The sequence below is a fragment of the Mandrillus leucophaeus genome, unplaced genomic scaffold, assembly GCF_000951045.1.
Source record: "Mandrillus leucophaeus isolate KB7577 unplaced genomic scaffold, Mleu.le_1.0 Scaffold889, whole genome shotgun sequence".
In the NCBI taxonomy this organism is placed as follows: domain Eukaryota; kingdom Metazoa; phylum Chordata; class Mammalia; order Primates; family Cercopithecidae; genus Mandrillus; species Mandrillus leucophaeus.
The window spans coordinates 862064-880531 of NW_012109685.1; the positions used below are offsets into that span (position 1 = coordinate 862064).

General features: G+C 37.2%; 1 protein-coding gene across 1 annotated transcript in view; it reads right to left on the minus strand.

The window, feature by feature from the left end:
• COL19A1 (collagen, type XIX, alpha 1) overlaps window positions 1-18468 on the minus strand; it is a 350354-nt gene that overhangs the window by 46323 nt on the left and 285563 nt on the right. Inside the window, exons 26-36 of the mRNA XM_011969393.1 lie at window positions 17682-17726; window positions 17497-17574; window positions 14674-14709; window positions 14509-14562; window positions 14368-14421; window positions 12976-13017; window positions 8204-8308; window positions 8066-8119; window positions 7729-7782; window positions 2472-2525; window positions 1031-1084 (exon numbers count right to left, since the gene is read on the minus strand). Of these exons, the coding sequence (XP_011824783.1) occupies window positions 1031-1084; window positions 2472-2525; window positions 7729-7782; window positions 8066-8119; window positions 8204-8308; window positions 12976-13017; window positions 14368-14421; window positions 14509-14562; window positions 14674-14709; window positions 17497-17574; window positions 17682-17726 (630 nt within the window). The remainder of the gene's footprint in view (window positions 1-1030; window positions 1085-2471; window positions 2526-7728; window positions 7783-8065; window positions 8120-8203; window positions 8309-12975; window positions 13018-14367; window positions 14422-14508; window positions 14563-14673; window positions 14710-17496; window positions 17575-17681; window positions 17727-18468) is intronic.

Here is an 18468-nt window from a genome sequence, read left to right on the forward strand (position 1 = left end):
TCAGGGAACTCGTGTCCTGACGAGTGGGTGGAAGCTGCTTGAGTGGCTCATGTGGACTCTTGATTCTTATTTCCCCAATCTAAATAGCTAGGCTTATTCCACTTACTTGCTGGATCTGCCTGGACTAGGGCAATAGGGCCTGTTTAGATCCTAAATGGAATAAACATGTGAAACTCTGTGGTGTCCTGTCTGAGACTCATCTATTGCTGGTCCTCCTTTCTGACTATGGCAACCCATCTGTCCAATAACTGATCTCCCCAGGAAACAAGCTATCCTGGCTCTTCAGTACATTTCCCCCATGACCGTCTAGAGACAGAACTTCTAGACCGTCTCTGCAAGCTCTTTGATTACTAGAATCTTGGTCCTGAGAGCCAGCCCGCTGTCTGGAGCTTTTGGAGGTGAGGCCTTTGGGAAGTGATTAGGTCATGAGGGTGGAGCCTTCATGAATAGGATTAGTGCCCTTATAAAGGAGGTCCAAGGGAGCTTGGTCACCCTTCTACTATGTGAGGACACAGCTAGTAGGAGACATCTATGAACAAGAAGGCAGACTCTGTCAGATACCGATTCTGCCAGCACCTTGATCTTGGACTTCCCACACTCCAGAACTGAGAGAAATATGCATAAATGTTTGTTGTTTATAAGCCACTCTGTCTATGGTATTTTGTCATAGAAAACTGACTGCCCCTGTGGCTGGAACTCCCTGGTACACACCACATTACTTGCATCCTTTCAGGAGGCTCCCCAACCCAATCCTTCCACATAGATGGTTGCCCAGGATCCTGAATCCAGCCTGAACTTTTGTTTTATGGTTCCAATGTTCTATTTATCCTTTATCCTAGGAAAATATCTCCCATGTTGAGAATAACCTTTGGACCGATGTTCTTCCAAGTCCACTACAAGAATAGCTACTCTCTGCCATCATTTCTACTTTCAGGCTTTGCTTGATTTTATGGCTCTCTCTGTGAAGAGTCTCATCATGCTCCCACTCTAAGCCCCAGTTTGGATGGTAAGTGAGGCTTTTCCTTTGTACCTTTTCACCTTTTGCTCCTGTAGGACCAGGATGTCCAGTTCTTCCCAGTAAGCCCTGTAAAACACAAAACTAAGTTTGTTACAGAAACAACAATTAAATGGCCAAAGGATATTGGAAGTTGGTTACTAAAACTTACACATTTTGAAGGTCATTTGATCCTAATTAAATAAGCCCTAGAAGCTTATATTTCTTCTGGCTGATACAGCAGCTGTATCCTGCTGATAAGCCCTTGGAAGGGTAAAATTTGTATTTGTGGTTGCTTTTTCACCTTGGTCAACCACATTTAATGACCTTAATTGGAACCTTTTGATACACTTAAAGTCTTGCTGTTTAAATGGCAATTTATATAACATTATGCCTTCCTAAATGAGCTATAGTTTTGGTAGGGATCAACATTTTCAATACTGCAAGGCGGCAGAATTAACAGTGTGCACATTGAGTTATATGATCTGCATTTTACCACTGAAAAATAAAATTTAATTTTAATCCTTTGGGAACAGAGTTAGCTATAATTTTCATGGTTTCTTTCACAACTCTTTGTCATCGTTTTTAATTTTAGTGAACAATTTAAAGCCAGGTTTGTTCTATATAACTGTGGTGAAAGCATAAATGACACAACTTTAATTATGGAAAATCCTTATTTCAGAACATTAAAAATATATAATTACATTCCTACTGGTGTGGTAAAGACTCTGTCGGCATAGGAACTCTAAGAAAGGATGAGGTGGAGAAGCTGAAGCATGTGCTGGGTTGCCAGATTTAGCAAATAAAAACACAATATTTGGGATGAACATATGCTAAACAATTATTTGTTTATCTGAAATTCAAATTTAACTGCATGCACTGTATTTTATCTGGCGACTCTAGAATTAAACTCTGTTTGAATGAGAGATTGGGTTTGGCAAGTATAAAGGAAAAGAGATTCTGTTCTAGGAAAACAAGACAGTGAAAGACACGAAGGCTTTGATGGTGTGTTTGAGGGTCAGTGAAAGCCTTGACTAAAATAGAGGGATTTTAATTTATACACAGGAATAACAATAAATGAAATCCAATAATCCTTAGCCCACTTTTTTTTCCTTTAGAAAATAAATTCTCAGTTTGTGCTGCCATTTGACTATCTCTTCTAAAGGTTAGTGCCAAAAAATTATAAATAAAAAATAGAATGCTCTTTTATATGCAATTTCTATTTCAAACAGACTAGCTTAATCGCAGACTGCTTTCTGGTCTGGTGGAATTCTGATGCAAGCCCCCAGGACACTGAGCAGCCTTAAGTAATTACTAAATGAAAATCTGAGAGCTTGGATGAGGCTACTTTTCCAGGCAATAGCTGGACAATCTACATAGAGGCACAGAGAACAAAATGCAATGAAGAAAATTAATTCACCTTGCATCATCCCAGCAGATGTAAACTGTGAGAGCAATCATTTTAACAAATACTTACAGGGCGTCCCATTGGGCCTGGAGCGCCTGGAATGCCTGGAATTCCTTGAAGACCCTGGAAAAGATAGTTCCTACCATAAAATCTGTTATATCATTGGGAATAAGGCATTTTAGTTAATCAAATATTTTGACCATTGAACATTAAACACTTATTTAGCTAATTGAGAAACATAATGTATGTCATATGCAAATATCCTTTTTTAATTCTAATTTTCTAATTTCAAAAATATAACTTTTTCCTTAGAGGTGCAAGTGATTTTCGGTTACGTGGATAAATTGTATAATGGTGAAGTCTGTGATTTTAGTGCACCCATCACCCAAGTAGTGTACACTGTACCCAACAGGTAGTTTTTCATCCTTCACTCCTTGCCTGTACTCCTCACTTCTGGGACTCCAGCATCCATTATATCACTCTGTATGCTTTTGCCTACTCATAGCTTAGCCTCTGGTTTTAAGTAAGAATATGTGCAAATACTCAGTTTTAAACAGTAAGAAGGGTGAGATAAAATGCCATGACATGGAATCAGAAGCAAACATAACTTAATCTGGTGATTCATAGAGCATTTCTTATTTTATAGAGCCATTCCGTCAGCAGTAGTATCTAAGAATCTCGTACTGGTAAAACATGGAAATACAAATTTCAGATTGGCAGAATGCCATTGAAGAAACACATGATTACACTACAGCTCCATTCAGCTTGGGAAAAATGGAATATGTTTTATGATATAATATTTATTTTAGCTCATCAGTTTATTACAAGGAGAAATTTGGCTCATTGGTGAATTTAAATTTGGAACCCTTTCACGGCTTAAGCATAATAATGGATAGATTTCCCCTCCCTCCCCTCCTCAGATTTGTAGAATAGCACCAATTATACCGGATAGGATTTAGGATGCTGATACATTTATATATCAAGGAAGAACTGGCAAGATTAGCTAACTTATGTAATTAGTTTTGAATATTGTTAAATAAATTACATACAATTTATAATACGAAATATTTTGCAATTATTAAAATCATGTTTTAAAAAAGTTAGAAAACATGCAAAAATACAAGTCACAAATTTATATAGCAGAGGGTCTACATTTTTAAACAATTTTAAATGTACTTCCTAAAAGATGGGAATGATACATACAGGCTTTTATTATTTTATCATGACAAATAGATAAAAGTTTTATCAGAAACTTTAGTGTTAGATGTGTGTTTTAGAATTCTGGATTATCACTTCATTTCACAGGTAACATGATATACATACTGAATATTATGTAATACTGCAGTGGTGTTTGAAGCAGTACCCTCTAATAAACACACACATATTTCTGTGGCAAAACACGATATTCTGACAGAGTGGGATAGACGAGCTCTGTGTGAGTTAGGCCAGATTCGGCTGCCAAATGAATTTGCTTGGGAAACAAAGCCAAACTTGGGAAACATTTCCAGGGTTTTCAGAGGCTTTGGTTTTGGAATGTATAGATGAGGTGTTGTTGATCTGATTTGGCTCTGTGTCTCTACCCAAATCTCATCTCAAACTGTAATCCCCATATGTAGAGGGAAGGAGGTGATTGGATCGTGGGGGTGGTTTTCCCCATGCTGTTCTCATAATAGTGAGTAAGTTCTCAGGAGATCCGATGGTTTTAGAAGTGTTTGGAAATTCCTCCTTTGCTCTCTCTCCTGCCACCTTGTGAAGGTGCTTGTCTCCTCTTCACCTTCTGTCATGATTGTAAGTTTCCTGAGGCCTCCCCAGCCATGCAGAACTGTGGGTCAATTAAACCTCTTTCCTTTATAAATTACCCAGTCTCAGGAAAGTTCTTTATAGCAGTGTGAAAATGGACTAATACAGTTGTGGACCATGACATTACTATTACCAGAAGTCCCTCCTGGGTAGTGGGAATAGGGAGAAATTTTATCTTTCAGTGATTTTTGTATTTTCCTAATTTTCAATAGTGAACTGATATCACTTCTATAATGAGAAAAAACTATTTTAAAATACCTTTTTGTTATATCAGACAACCATGTGATACATCAAGTTCTAGACTGAATGATTCCACTCTTTCAGGATTTAGTCTCCTTTACTGAGTAAAATATTCTTTCTGTATTGCTATACCATTCTTTGTCATGATACAATTCCTTTACCTTTCACTATTATGATATACGCATTTTCATATACTTTATAAATATTATATGACATGGCCGTGGAAATATTACTGCATATTGATTATGAGCATTCTATAGGACTGTGAGCTGGATCAAGGTTCTTTGCATCAGTGGGATCAAGGACCAAGTTCTTCCAGTTTTGTCCATTCAATACCAAATGGTGTTCAGGTCTATTCATGTGATATGATATGAAGAAATGCTTAAAAATTCTACTTGAACATGCTAGAATTCCTCATGTCATATCCTCATGTCCTTGGGCCAAATCTTGTGTGTATTTGTGTTAAAGAATGTTGACATATTTTTTCTCCAAAATTTTATCAATCTCATTGGCAGTGCTGTGTGTGTGCCTGTGTGTGTGTGTATGTGTGTGTGTGTGTGTGTGTGTATGTATGTGTGTGTACATGGGCATGTGTGCATGTGTAGGCTCTACATATTGGTATATGGTACTAGTTCTTTTTATTCCCCTAACATTAACTTGTATACAGGTTTATAAATTCAAGGTAAAAAAAAATTTCCATTGATAATGGCACCTCTAAATGACTGGAGATAATAAATGTTATACTATAAATTTCTTTACCTCAAAATACCCATTTTCCATAAAATTCTTTCTATATGTACATGCATAAAATATATGTATATATGTATTCCTTTTTTTTTTTTTTTTTTGCTACTTTTAGTCTCAACACTGAATCAGTCCAGAGATGTTGAGTGAGTTTTTAGATAGCCTAATTTATAAGCTTGGGATTCATTAACCTTTGATGACCACATGAAACTTTAAAATAAACCTCAGTCCATAAATAAAAAATCATTCTCAGCAGCCTTTCTCTGAAAAAGCTGAAATTCTGTAGTAAAAGTAAAAGTTACTATAGATGCATAAAGGGCAGTAAGATAATTTTAGAAGACAAGATGGTCATTAAAGAAGACAAATGCATATTAAAGAGTAGGACAGTCAATTTAACATATAGTGCCAAACTAACACACAAATTAAAATTTATTGCAGAGATATTCGGAGATCATTGGAGCTATGTTCTTACCCTGCTCTGATATTTCATTTTGCAAGTCCCAGATCAGTTGCTACCAAGAATATTTTCTGTTCCTATAATATCTGGCTGATGATATTTTTCATGTCTAATTTATCAATTATTACCCTAAAATATTATACGAAGACCTGCATTTCAAGCAAGAAATCACTCCATCAAAGGTTAGCATGTGTTCTATTAGCATCTTCCAAGTTGCTACCTTGAGCTGTGCAACAACGTCTGTGAAAAATGTGGAAGAAAATGTTGCTTTTCTAAGAGTAATAAACAAGCAGGCAACTCCTCTCTCTCATTTTCCAAACAGATGAAAAACATAATAATTAGAAGTCTCAAAGAGATGGGGTATCCCTCTGTATGTTTTCCACTTAGAGTAGAATAGACATTTGAGATTTTTTAAGATTAGATATTAAGTCCATACTGTTGAAATGGTATAGTTCATTGGCCAGTTGGAAATGCACATGTTTTTGGTCAAAGTTTTATTCACTTTGACAAATCAACAAATTGTAATTTCAAATAATATCTGAGACCAAGTAGAAGACGAGATTATATTCATTATTTCCCATTTGCTAGAGAGAAAACTGCACCACCTTATTCCCTCTACAAGGCCTAAAGGAGTCAATAGGTTACTTCAGATTTATTCATAGTATTCATCTGATGTGAAGAAACAATGGAAAAGAATCTCCTGAACTTGCTGGAACTCCCCATGTGATGAGCATTGTGCACAATTTTGTGAACTGTGTTAAAGAATTTATGAGGGGTACCAAAGAAAAAGCCCACTAAAGAGTGGGGAATATTAACAATGGATTTCAGTTCACTAAGAGAGAAAAGTGCCCTGCAGAATCAATGAAAATTAACTTCTAGCGACTTTAACTTAGAGTTACTTATACAAAACCTGAATTCCAATTATTTCCTGATGTTTTCGTTATTACCTTCTCAATTGCCTCTAAAGCCTACCTTTTGAGTGGAGGCAGTTCAAAGCTGTTGGACTATGAAAATCAGTTATTGTGCTTGTACTTTAGTAAAACGTTCTGTGGAACATGAGGAAGGAAAAGCACAATAACTTATTTTGAAGATAATGTTTTATTTATGGATGAAAATAAATATTGAATGTATTTGGTATTCAATTTTTAACTTGGGAAAAATTAAACCTCAAAGTTTTCCAGATTACAAGCAATATTAATTAGAAACAACAGTACATGATAATTGCTGTAATGTAAAATATAACTCCACCTAGAAAAATAGATTTTCTTTATATAGTTATGATTTTCCACAATAACATCAAGGTTAATATATGCCAGATGGCTTACTTACTTTCATTAAGAATTATTAGTATCAAAACTGTTTAAACTAACAGCAATTCATCATTCTAATTGGTTTTTCTAAGAGTTAATGTGAATTATGTAGGAAAAAAATTATGTCCTGAGCATCACCATGGCTTAGAGTCAGAAAATTATACCATTATCTCAAAAGCACATTGGACTTGGAACCTTAGTCCAGAGGGTGACCAGCTGATGTAAACTAGAACAAGAAGTTTCTTCTGACAGATTTTTTTCTCCCAAGAATTTGAAAGCTGAGCAAAGACGCAGACAATCCAAGGTCGCTGAAGTTTAATCAGAGTTTAGTGGTACCCAGGGAAGCTCTGCTGGGTTCTCAAATGCCCTTACTCCTAGGCTGGTTGTCTACTATTCCTTTAAATCTCTTAGCTACCCTGGGAGTTTTTTTGAGCTCCTTTCCCCCTTTCCTTTACTTTTATTTTGCGAGAGCTGGAATTGTTATCTGCTAAATGAAAACAGACTGACATATTAACTTTGTGCCTTAATCTCCTTGTCTCTAAAACCGGACCACTGGTAATAAATATAAACATGTCATTTAAACACGTCATTTAAAATGTGTCAACATTAAACATGTCATTTAAAATGTGTCAACATTTTAAAAGCTCTAAGTGGTCTTTGTTTTTACTGGTTCTAGCATTAGATCTGAGCTATAGAAAAATTAACATTTTTACTCTGTTGAACCACGTAAAGAGAATCATTATTAGGACTGTATAATCAGAAAAGAATCTGTTACCTCATCGCCTTTCTCCCCAGGTATCCCAGGGTAGCCCCGCTCTCCTTTGCTTCCCTAAAAAGACAATACATTCAGCTAGCACATGCAATCATTTTTCTTATCTTTCGGAAATGAAAAAAATCTCTTCTAAGAACACTTGGGGCATGTAATTTGGACAGGGTCAGGGAACAAATAAATGGCAACATTTGCAAGTGGCTTTTTCGTCTCTCTCTCTCTCCATATATATCTATATATACATGTATGTATTTTTAAAGTTGTATATTTTCAAATATCGGGTTCCTTTTTTTCATACTGAATTGAGGGTCCCAAGGTGAAAGTGGAGAAGAGAATGTCTTACCTTTGGTCCCTCTCTGCCTGGGATTCCTGGAGGACCCCGTGGCCCTATATCACCCTAGAGGACAGAGGAAGAACAGAACTGAGAGGATGCACTACATGTAACCTATAGGGTTCGTAAACATTCAGTCAGGCTTCTCACCTTCCGGGCCATGGAATCATACTTTCCAGGCTCACCAGCGCCTCCTTCTTCTCCTTTGTTGCTTTTCAGCCCTGGGACACTGGCTTGGCAGTTGCCACAGAAATTCTAATGAGTATAAAGATAAGGTTACTGAGAGAGTCATAAAAGCCATCTCTAAAGGTGAGGTTTCATGTGATGTGAAGTTCTTTTGGAACCTTTGTCAGAGATGAGTGATATAGATATGTCACTCTGCTTTCAGAAACTTGATTTATCCAATTTAAAAACATTAATTTTGTGAGATAAAAACTATTTTCAAAGCTCATCAGTGATATCTGTTTATGATATTGATGAGCTTTTATTTTAAAAGCAGGTCTCCAATGACATTTAAATAGAAAATTCCAAATAAATAAGGAAAAGACACGTAAGTCAAGAACAAAAATTGAAGTTCAATTGTTTAGTAGAATGTTTCAAAAGGGAGTGGTAATAAAGTTTAGAAAACCCAGCACGATTACAGAATTCATACACCCTATAGCACAAATCATTTTAAAAACAACAACAACAAAAAAAAACTGCAAAGAAAGGATTTGTCCTTGTGGGAACAAAATTAGTTCTCCAACTACATACAGTTTACTAACATTTTGTTGGTGGAGGCACTCTAGAGAAATAATTACTTGACTGACATAGACTTGACTCCTAGGTCAAATCCAAGTGACAATAGGAAATCTAAGTGAAATTACCTTTCCATTGCCTTCTCTGCAACCTTTAGCTGATGTGGGAAATCTTAACTTCCAGAGTCTGAGCTCATAAGATAAACATAACTCTCATCACACAGCTAAAGAAAGAGTGTGTGTGAAAAGCTCTATATAGGCTTATTTTTAAATAAATTGTTGGAATAAGAATATGACCAAGAAAGGCACAGAATAAGGGCCACTGAGTGGGGGAGATAGTTTAACAGTTGACAGAAGGTAGGACAACCTAAGTTTCCATTCTTCCATCCTTTTCCCTAAAGGAAAGAATCTTTAAACATGAAAAAGAAGTGAAGCTTGCCATTGATAAGAAACTGGCAAGAAAGCCCATGGCTATTCAAATTCAATATTTTTGACGTAATGAATAGCACTGTAAATCTGATTTTCAAACATGGGCTCCTTGGAACACTAAATTTGCATGATACTGAGAAGCTTGCAAGGTGTGATGGTTAATACTGAGTGTCAACTTGATGGGATTGAAGGATGCAAAGTATTGTTCCTGGGTGTGTCTGTGAGGGTGTTGCCAAAGGAGATTAACATCTGAGTTGGTGGACTGGGAGAGGCAGACCCACACTCAATATGGGTGGGCACAATCTAACCAGGTGCCAGTGCAGCTAAAATAAAGCAGACAAAAGAAGGTGGAAGGGGTTGACGTGCTGAGTCTTCTGGCCTTCATCTTTCTCCTGTGCTGGATGCTTCCTGCCCTCAAACATGAGACTCCATATTCTTCGCTTTGGACTCTTGGACTTACACTAGTGGTTTGCCAGAGGATTTCGGGCCTTCGGCCACAGACTGAAGGCGGTACTGTCAGCTTCCCTACTTTTGAGGTTTTGGGACTTGGACTGATCCACTATTGGCTTCCTTGTTCTTCGACTTGCAGACAGCCTATTGTGGGACTTTACCTTGTAATCACATGAGTCAATTCTCCTTAATAAACTCCCTTTCATATATACATATATACCATTAGTTCTGTCCCTCTGGAGAACCCTGATGAATACATGAGGTAAATCATCTCAAAAATGCTGGGTTACAGCAATCCCATTACTGGGTATATACCCAAAGGATTATAAATCATTCTACTATAAAGACACATGCACATGTATGTTTATTGGGGCACTGTTCACAATAGCAAAGACTTGGAACCAACCCAAAAGCCCATCAATGATAGGCTGGATAGAGAAAATGTGGCACATATACACCATGGAATACTATGCAGCCATAAAAAAGAATGAGTTCATGTCCTTTGCAGGGACATGGATAAAGCTGGAAACCATCATTCTCAGCAAACTAACACAAGAACAGAAAACCAAACACCGCATGTTCTCACTCATAAGTGAGAGTTGAACAATAACACATGGACAATGGGAGGGGAACATCACACACTAAGGGGGCCTGTTGGGGGTGGGGGGCTAGGGGTGGGATAGCATTAGGAGAAATACCTAATGTAGATGACGGGTTGATGGGTGGAGCAAACCACCATGGCACGTGTATACCTATGCAACAAACCTGCATGTTCTGTACATGTACCCCAGAACTTAAAGTATATAAAAACATGCTGGGTTAAACAGCTCTCTTCATGGTGATCTTTCTTAGAGTCTGAATATATAAAATTTCCAGATGAATTTTACCACCTGGATTATTTCACAGGGACAATGTGTTGGCACAGGAGTTAAATATATATATATTTATAGAACCATTACTGATGATACCTGAAAAACTATGAAGATAAAGAGACACTTGAGAACTTAAGAGAAACAAAAGGATTTCCATATTTCAAAAAGTATGGAAAAGATAATTATCTGCAGACACAAACATGACATCTCAATACGGAGCAAAACCTTGGCATATCAATATGGAGCAACATTTTAGAAGAGATTGTTCAACTGACTATTTTAGTAAAACATTAAAAAATGATAATCATTATGACAAATACAATTTCTAAGAGTCATTTGAAACTGACTTCATTTTCTTTGGGTTAGGGTTACCAGGATGGTAAATGTAAAATAACTGAGTTTTATTAACATTCTTGGAGAAATGTCTTAAGATTTTCTCATGGAAAGAATAAAGATGCATCAATTATTAACCAATACACAATGTCATTCAAAGAGGGATTGACATACTGATTAATCTAAAAGGAGGCCTTTGAAGGGGCCTGTAATTATGCCAGTTCTTTTTAATACTTTAATCAAAGATATTTTTGCAAACAGAAAGCAGGATGATCAAATTGGCTAAAGACTCAAGGTAGAGAGATATAGTGTTAACGTATGGGGTAACAGGATCAGGATTTAACATGATGTTATTACATTGGCCTGACAGATCCAACCCAGAATCTAAATTCCTGTATTTGGACTTTGTTCGGGGAACTACATGCCTCCCCTTGCTTCTATTGTATACAGTTTGTGGAGTCTATCAGTCAAGATGTCCGGCTCTCTACAGACTCAGAACCTCAGTGAAATGATGCAGAGACTGGAGCAATGGCAGAGCACGTTCATTAGAGGGATGATTCCCCAGTGAGACTGTCAATTAGTTCCACTTCTGAGAGCACTGGAACCCTGGTTCTGCTTCCTGTCAAAGCCTATTCACGGTCCTTTGATCTGTTCTGTGAGATCCCATATTCTACCAGTATATTCATTTCTACTACAGCATAAAGGTTTCTCATCCTTAAAGAACCCTAAGTATTCTGAAATGATATAACTCCTGCAATCCTGCTATTTCCAACACCACTGTCTCATAAAGAATCTAGAACTTAATGTCTGAGGACCTATGTTCCTGTGTTAATGTTACATTTACTTGCTGTGTGACTCTGAAAAAGTTACTTAACTGCTGAGAATTTCAGGTCTGTCATCTATAGAATGGGAATGCTGCAACAGGCTGAACTCATAAGACTATTATGGAAATTAAATGAGATGATATAAGTAAAGTGGCATATTAACTGGCCTGTAATTTTAACTCAATAAATATAAGATTTTCCTGAAATTCTGACAAATATTCTTCTCTGGCTTATAAAAACTGCTGGCTTTTGGAGGTCTTAGAAATTCCTTTAATATATATTTATATTTATATTCATATTTACACTTATGTTTATGCATCTATTCTCAAAACTCTACTTTACAAATGTATATGCTAGAATTCGAGTCTTTTGAATTCAATTAAACAAATATTTCTGCCTGCTTACTATTGTGCAAATAATTGTGTGAATCACTGGGCTAAATGCTAGAAATACAAACTAAATTATATATATCTAACTATAGTCTGTGTGTGTGTACACATACACAATGTCCATTCATACAAAGAAAGATACAACACATTGTGTTTGAGTATGAAGTCAAAAGCCTGATTTTCATGTGGGCTCACTCAGTCGTAGCACACCAGGCAGAAACATGCAAATACATACCCTTACATATGTGCCATTATCATCCCCCCAGTATGTTTTACTGATAAAATACAGGGAAGTGTTAGAGATTAAAAAAAGAGATAGCAAGATTAATTCCCTGAGATGATAATAGGTAGAGGTGATTTTTATTGAACAGAGTAACAGGTATTAGGTCAGGTTTCAACTGTGGAATTTTGTAAAATCCCAAGACATCAAAATTCAGCCTTGTAAGTGGCCATATATAGAGCAGCACTAATTTTCATCTTGGGACTGACCAGGCCAGATTTAGCGAGAAGGATTCGCTTTCACAGTAGTGAGCCAGGGTGAGTCAACACCCATTAAGAGAAAGCTGTTCCTCCAGAAGAGAGAATAATCTACTCCAGGGTGCTAATGACATAATTCCTTCCCTGTAGCCAATTCATAACTATACTACCCGCTGCCCTCCACCCCTGCTCCACCCAAAATGAGAGGCTGGTAAAGAAGAGAGTGAAAGAATTACGATAAATGGCATAAGATATATAAGATACATGTTTATTTTCCTATCTTAAAGATGTCCTGCCATTTAAAAATTGAATTGTAGTTCCAGCTAAACAATTGACTCAATTTCTGCTAAATATTTTCTTTGTGATTTTTCTGGAAGTTAACACATAATTTCTTACACAGCAATACAGTACCTTGAGCAAAGCACCAATGTCTCCCAAGAGAGGAAGTGCAATCTGTGGTTAAGAAGATAAAACCAAAGATATGTATTTATATATGAACACAATACAATATAAACATACAGTACAATATAGATATTTTTCCTCAAAATGCCATGAAGCTTCTAGTGTCTCACTTTACAATCACTGGCTTAACATTATGTTTCGTATCAAGAAATGTGCACGTGGAACTGATAGAATTCAGAACAAATTTTGAAAAATGTTCACTATTCTCTCATGAACGTGCAAACACACATATCATCATTTTGACTGTGCATCCCTATTTTATATCTTCATGGCAACCTTTATGCCGTCCCTGGTATATTATTGGTTTTAAATAATACATAAAGATAAATTATTTATTAAAAGGAAATCACTCCTCTGGCAAACACATTATTAGGCTGTTGAGAAATATGAAAACTACCAGATAAGTTTGCCTTACAGTTATTTCTCATGGAAGTTCAAAAGAACCTACAGTTGGCTTTAGTGATAGGCAAGACAAATACTGAAGGAACTTGGACCACATTTTGGCCACATGTCTTCAGATGTTCTTTCAGAGAGACACTGTGTAAACCCAAGTACTATTTTGTAAGATTCCCAGAAAAATGCACAAGTGATTCACCCAACAGTGGCGTTAAAGTAATGCCAAAATATGCCTCCACACGTAGCTTATAAAGGCACATAAGGCCCAAACACTGTGGGAGGTAGAAAGGATTTGTGAGGCTTAGAACTGAGAAGCCAGATTTGGATTTTATTATACAAGACTCTTAATACAATGTCATGTACCATATGGCCTCTCAAATTATAACTGCCGAGTCTGAGGCTATTTAAAGGGATTTCACTGTTGCTCAAAGCAAGGTTTAACCTAGAATAAAACTTTGAAACACACATTTAGTGCCTAAACCCATTTTCTAAGAGCCTACTCAAGCCAGTTTTCATAATTTAATCATTGCGACATTTTAAAGCTACAGAATCAATGGATCTGTACCATATTGTAGGCAACTTACCTGCAAAATTTCATTTAGAAAAATGAAATTCATTTAGCCACTAGCATTAGAAAAAATAGAAATCGTGGCGATATATTTTATCTCAATTTTCAATGGGATTGAGACATTATATGCCAAGGCTCAGCCTGGGGCAAAATTGTACAGTTGAATTATACCCTTAGGAAATAAGTATTCATCACACACACAGAAATGCTGACCCAGCCTGAATTCTTTTTCTCTCGACAAAATAATGGGGATAAACAAAATCACCAAGCAGTCACTGAGCATTCTAATGAGTTTGGACAGCAAAACTTGCTTGGGAGGCTGTTTGGCTTCTGGGTGCATTTAAGATACATAAATCAGACAAGGTCTGTCTACATACCGGGTCACCTGGGGGGCCTGGCAGGCCTGGCTTTCCATCCCTCCCTGGAACTCCCTGAAAACAGAGGTGTCCATGTTCAATCTTTGCACATTGGCACAGATGCAGATTAAAATGGGGGAGGTAGATAAAGAAAGTCCTTACATCATTCCCTGGAGTCCCTGGGGTTCCTGGCAACCCAGGAAGACCTCGAGGACCCTGGAAAAGGAGGGAAATAAAAACAGTTACTTATGAGGACGGTCTTTCAGTCATTTCCCCCAAGTCAGCAAGGTGGCTTTGCTGGGATAAAAAATTAGTTAAGTAGCTTACCTGAATACCTGGCTCTCCAACTGGTCCTTGGGAGCCCTGAGTACAAATGAGATTTTATTATCAAAATTCCACCAAGAATGTCCATAAATTATCCAAGTGGCATAAAAGACTAAGCATTGTAGTTTACTTAGAGGCACAACAGGGTTTGCCACCGTACACACGAGGAAAACTGCAAAGTCGGCCAAGACTTTCAGGTCGTAGGTGAATAACTTAATCAGATACCTGTTGCTGGAAACATCAATATGATTTTGCTCAGAGACTTGGGACATCTATCTCATTACCATAATCTGTCACTGCACATTCATGAGGGCACAAAGAATGCATCCAAATTCCATCTGTCAGAAACTGACCGCCCACAGGGGTAACTGGTTCGGGGCTTCTTTTCTTTTCTGCTTTCAACTTTGAGTCATTTATCTCTTGGAAGAAATCACCAGAACCAGTGTTCAGTGACAGGAGTAGGAGGTAAAACACTAATCAATGATATTTTTCTACTTTTAGAAAACTGGAATTTGGGATAAATAAAATGAGGCTGGGAGATTATCAGGGAACTTAATGATGGTAGCTGAACCGCTCTTATGTAACCACGAACTTCTGTAAGAGGAATTTGCAACCTAAGTAAGTCAAGAGCTGGTTTCCTAGCAGTTGACTTCAGTAACTACTCACTGACTTTTCCTTTCTTATTTAAAGAAATAAATATTCATATCACTGCTCTTGCCAAAGCTACTTTTTTCCTCCCTTTCTATTTATCCTCAACCATCATCACTTCCCTAATAATTTTCTTTCCTTTTCTTTTTTTTTTTTTTTTGAGATGGAGTCTCACTCTGTCACCCAGGCTGAAGTGCAGTGGTGGAATCTCGGCTCACTGCAGCCTCCGCCTCCTGTGTTCAAGCAATTCTCCTGCCTCAGTCTCTTGAGTAGCTGGGATTACAGTTACCCATTACCACGCTCGGCTAATTTTTGTATGTTTAGTAGAGATGGGGTTTCACCATGTTGGCCAGGCTGGTCTCAAACTCCTGACCTCAAGTGATCCACCTGTCTTGGCCTCTCAAAGTGTTGGGATTACAAGGATGAGCCACCAGGTCCAGCCTCTAATAATTTTCTGATACAAGTTTTTACTTGGTTTAATTTCCATCTCCAATGGTCTTTTACATTCTTGCCCTGGCAAATCAGACAACCCTCATTCACAACATATCCCTTCACTACTTATGCTTTCTTTTAACTTTTCAGGATAACTTTAATATAAAGATGTGATACTGTGATAAAATAATATTTGGTTTCTGCCCTCAGTTCCTGGCACAGAGCTCCTAAAACCCTCGTAAATTCCTTAACAATAGGTTGCTAACATAAACTTTTGTTCTAATACTTGTTTTTTGGCCCCGGTTGACACACAGCTTCTAATCCCTTGGGTTTCTTGGGTGACAGGAGAGTCTTTTGTTCCAATGAGGCGACTTGGTGGGCTCCTTGATAGGAGCTGATCACCAGAAAGACCAAGCCACAGTTAGAAACTCGGCCTTTCAGCCCACCCCGCATTCTGTGAAGAGGGGAGAGGGGCTGGAAATATAGTTAGTTGTTTATCTTGCTGACATGATGAAGCCTCCATAAAATCCCAAAATATGGGGTTTAGAGAACTTCCAGGCTGGCAAAAACACCCATGTGCCAGGAGAGTGACACACCCCAACTCCGCAGGGACCGACGCTCCTACACTCAGGGACCCTTCCAGACCTCTCCCTTTGTAACTCTTCTTCTGACTGTTCAACTGTATCCTTTACTGATACCATAAACCAGTAAATGTAAGAAAGAGTTACTTGATTCTGTGAACCACTCTAGCAAACTACAGAACCTGAGGTGGGGGTTATGGAAACTTGCAGTTTATAGCTGGTTGAACAGAAGTAATGAAGGCCCAGATATGCAGTTGGCCTCTGAAGTAGGGGTCGGTTTTGTGCGATTGAGCCCTTAACCTGTGGAATCTGACGCTAACTCCAGGTAGATAGTGTCAGACGTGAATTGACTAGTAGAACATCCAGTTGATGTCCATTGGAGAATTGATGAGTAGGGGAAAAAAACCCCACACATCTGGTGTCAGAATTGTATTATGTTGAATGTTAAGAGCATAATAGGAAAAAAGTTAGTTTGTTTTTCTATTACACCATACAGGACAATTTTCTAAATTAATGTCATTAGAATAACCATTTATTTCTACTTTTCTTGTTCAAAAATATTTTATGTCTTTTCATAGTAAATGAAAATTGTATATTTATTATTATTTGGTCTACAAGTGTGGCTATAGTGGTCATTATTAATAGGGGCTGTTCTAGGCTCTGTCCTTATAGTTTAAATACTTTAAAAACTACCCATTATTTGTTTTTACCATTGAAAACACCATCTCTTCACTCTGAAGACATTACTCAGACGTTTTTGGTGTCGTTTCACCTATGCGTACGCCATTCACTTTAAATATTAACTTCTTGTTTTAACTTAAGTAAAAACTAGCTGTAATATATAATGACCTAATATTAGGCAGTCATACCATCTTACAAACATGCATTTGTGCTTTTTAATATATAGATTAGAGGTATAGGTTAAATGACTGCTTCTAATCCAAATTAGTGTATGTGTGACCAGCATCTGTAAGTTAATAAACAAACAGTGGGTACTGTCTCTGTGCTTAAGTGATACAACCTCAGTGCCCATCAATCCTCTCTGGATAGTGTTTATTTGTATTTCCTCCTCTGACCTTTCTATTCTTTTCACCTTGTTAAAATTTGACACTGGATTTTGTTTCACAATATTGGAATCAACAAGGACTGAATGAATTTCACTTACTGTTCTGCCAGGAATTCCTACCCCTGGTGGGCCTATGTCCCCTGGGGAACCGTGAACACCTGGAAGTCCTCTTTCACCCTGTGAAATGAAAGGCTGCTGTTAGTGCAAGCCTCAAGAGACATAAACTTCTCTGCTACATTTTGTTAATTATTAACTTCTTAAAAATTAACTAAATATTTTTATACCTTTGGTCCACGAGGACCAGGTGCTCCAGGATTTCCATCTAATCCCTAAAAGAAAAAGAAGATGAATACATTGAATACGTATCTTCTTCTAGAAAGGTTATAAACACATTAGAAGTTATAACTAATATGTTTTATCACTCTTCATCTTATTTGAATAAATCTTTTTCTATAAAAGAATAAGGAACAGGGAGTACACATTTTAATAGGTTATAGATTTTGTATAGTTGTTTTAAAATATAAAAGATTTTTATTTATAAAATGAGGCACCTGATATTGAGAAATATTATTATTATTTAATAACGCAAGTTCAAAGGAGATGAGAAACAAAGGCACATAAAACATATTTTAAAAACATTGGTTATTTAGATTTTCCAGCAGTCCAGTTTTCAATGTCCTGGGAATAGTCTGGGTCACAAAGACATTTTCTGCAAATGACAAACCATGGTGATACCTGCAAAACCTCTGGAAGGGAAAATTCAGGTAGTTTTTCTGTTTTACAATACTGTCCTAGGAAGTTTTATGGTGTAAAACCAGTGTACCTGACTGGGATTCATGGATCTCTACAGAATCCATGTGTAGGATCAGGGGACCTAGGAATCTTCCAAAATCATATGCAAAATGTTGTATACATGTATATTTTCTTCAGAAGAAAGCCCTTTGCTTATCACACATTTAAGAGGTTTTATCTCTGATTTAAAGAATAAGATGCCTGTAATCCCAGCACTTTGGGAGGCCGAGGTGGGCAGATCACTGGAGCTCAGAAGTTCATGACCAGCATGGACAACAT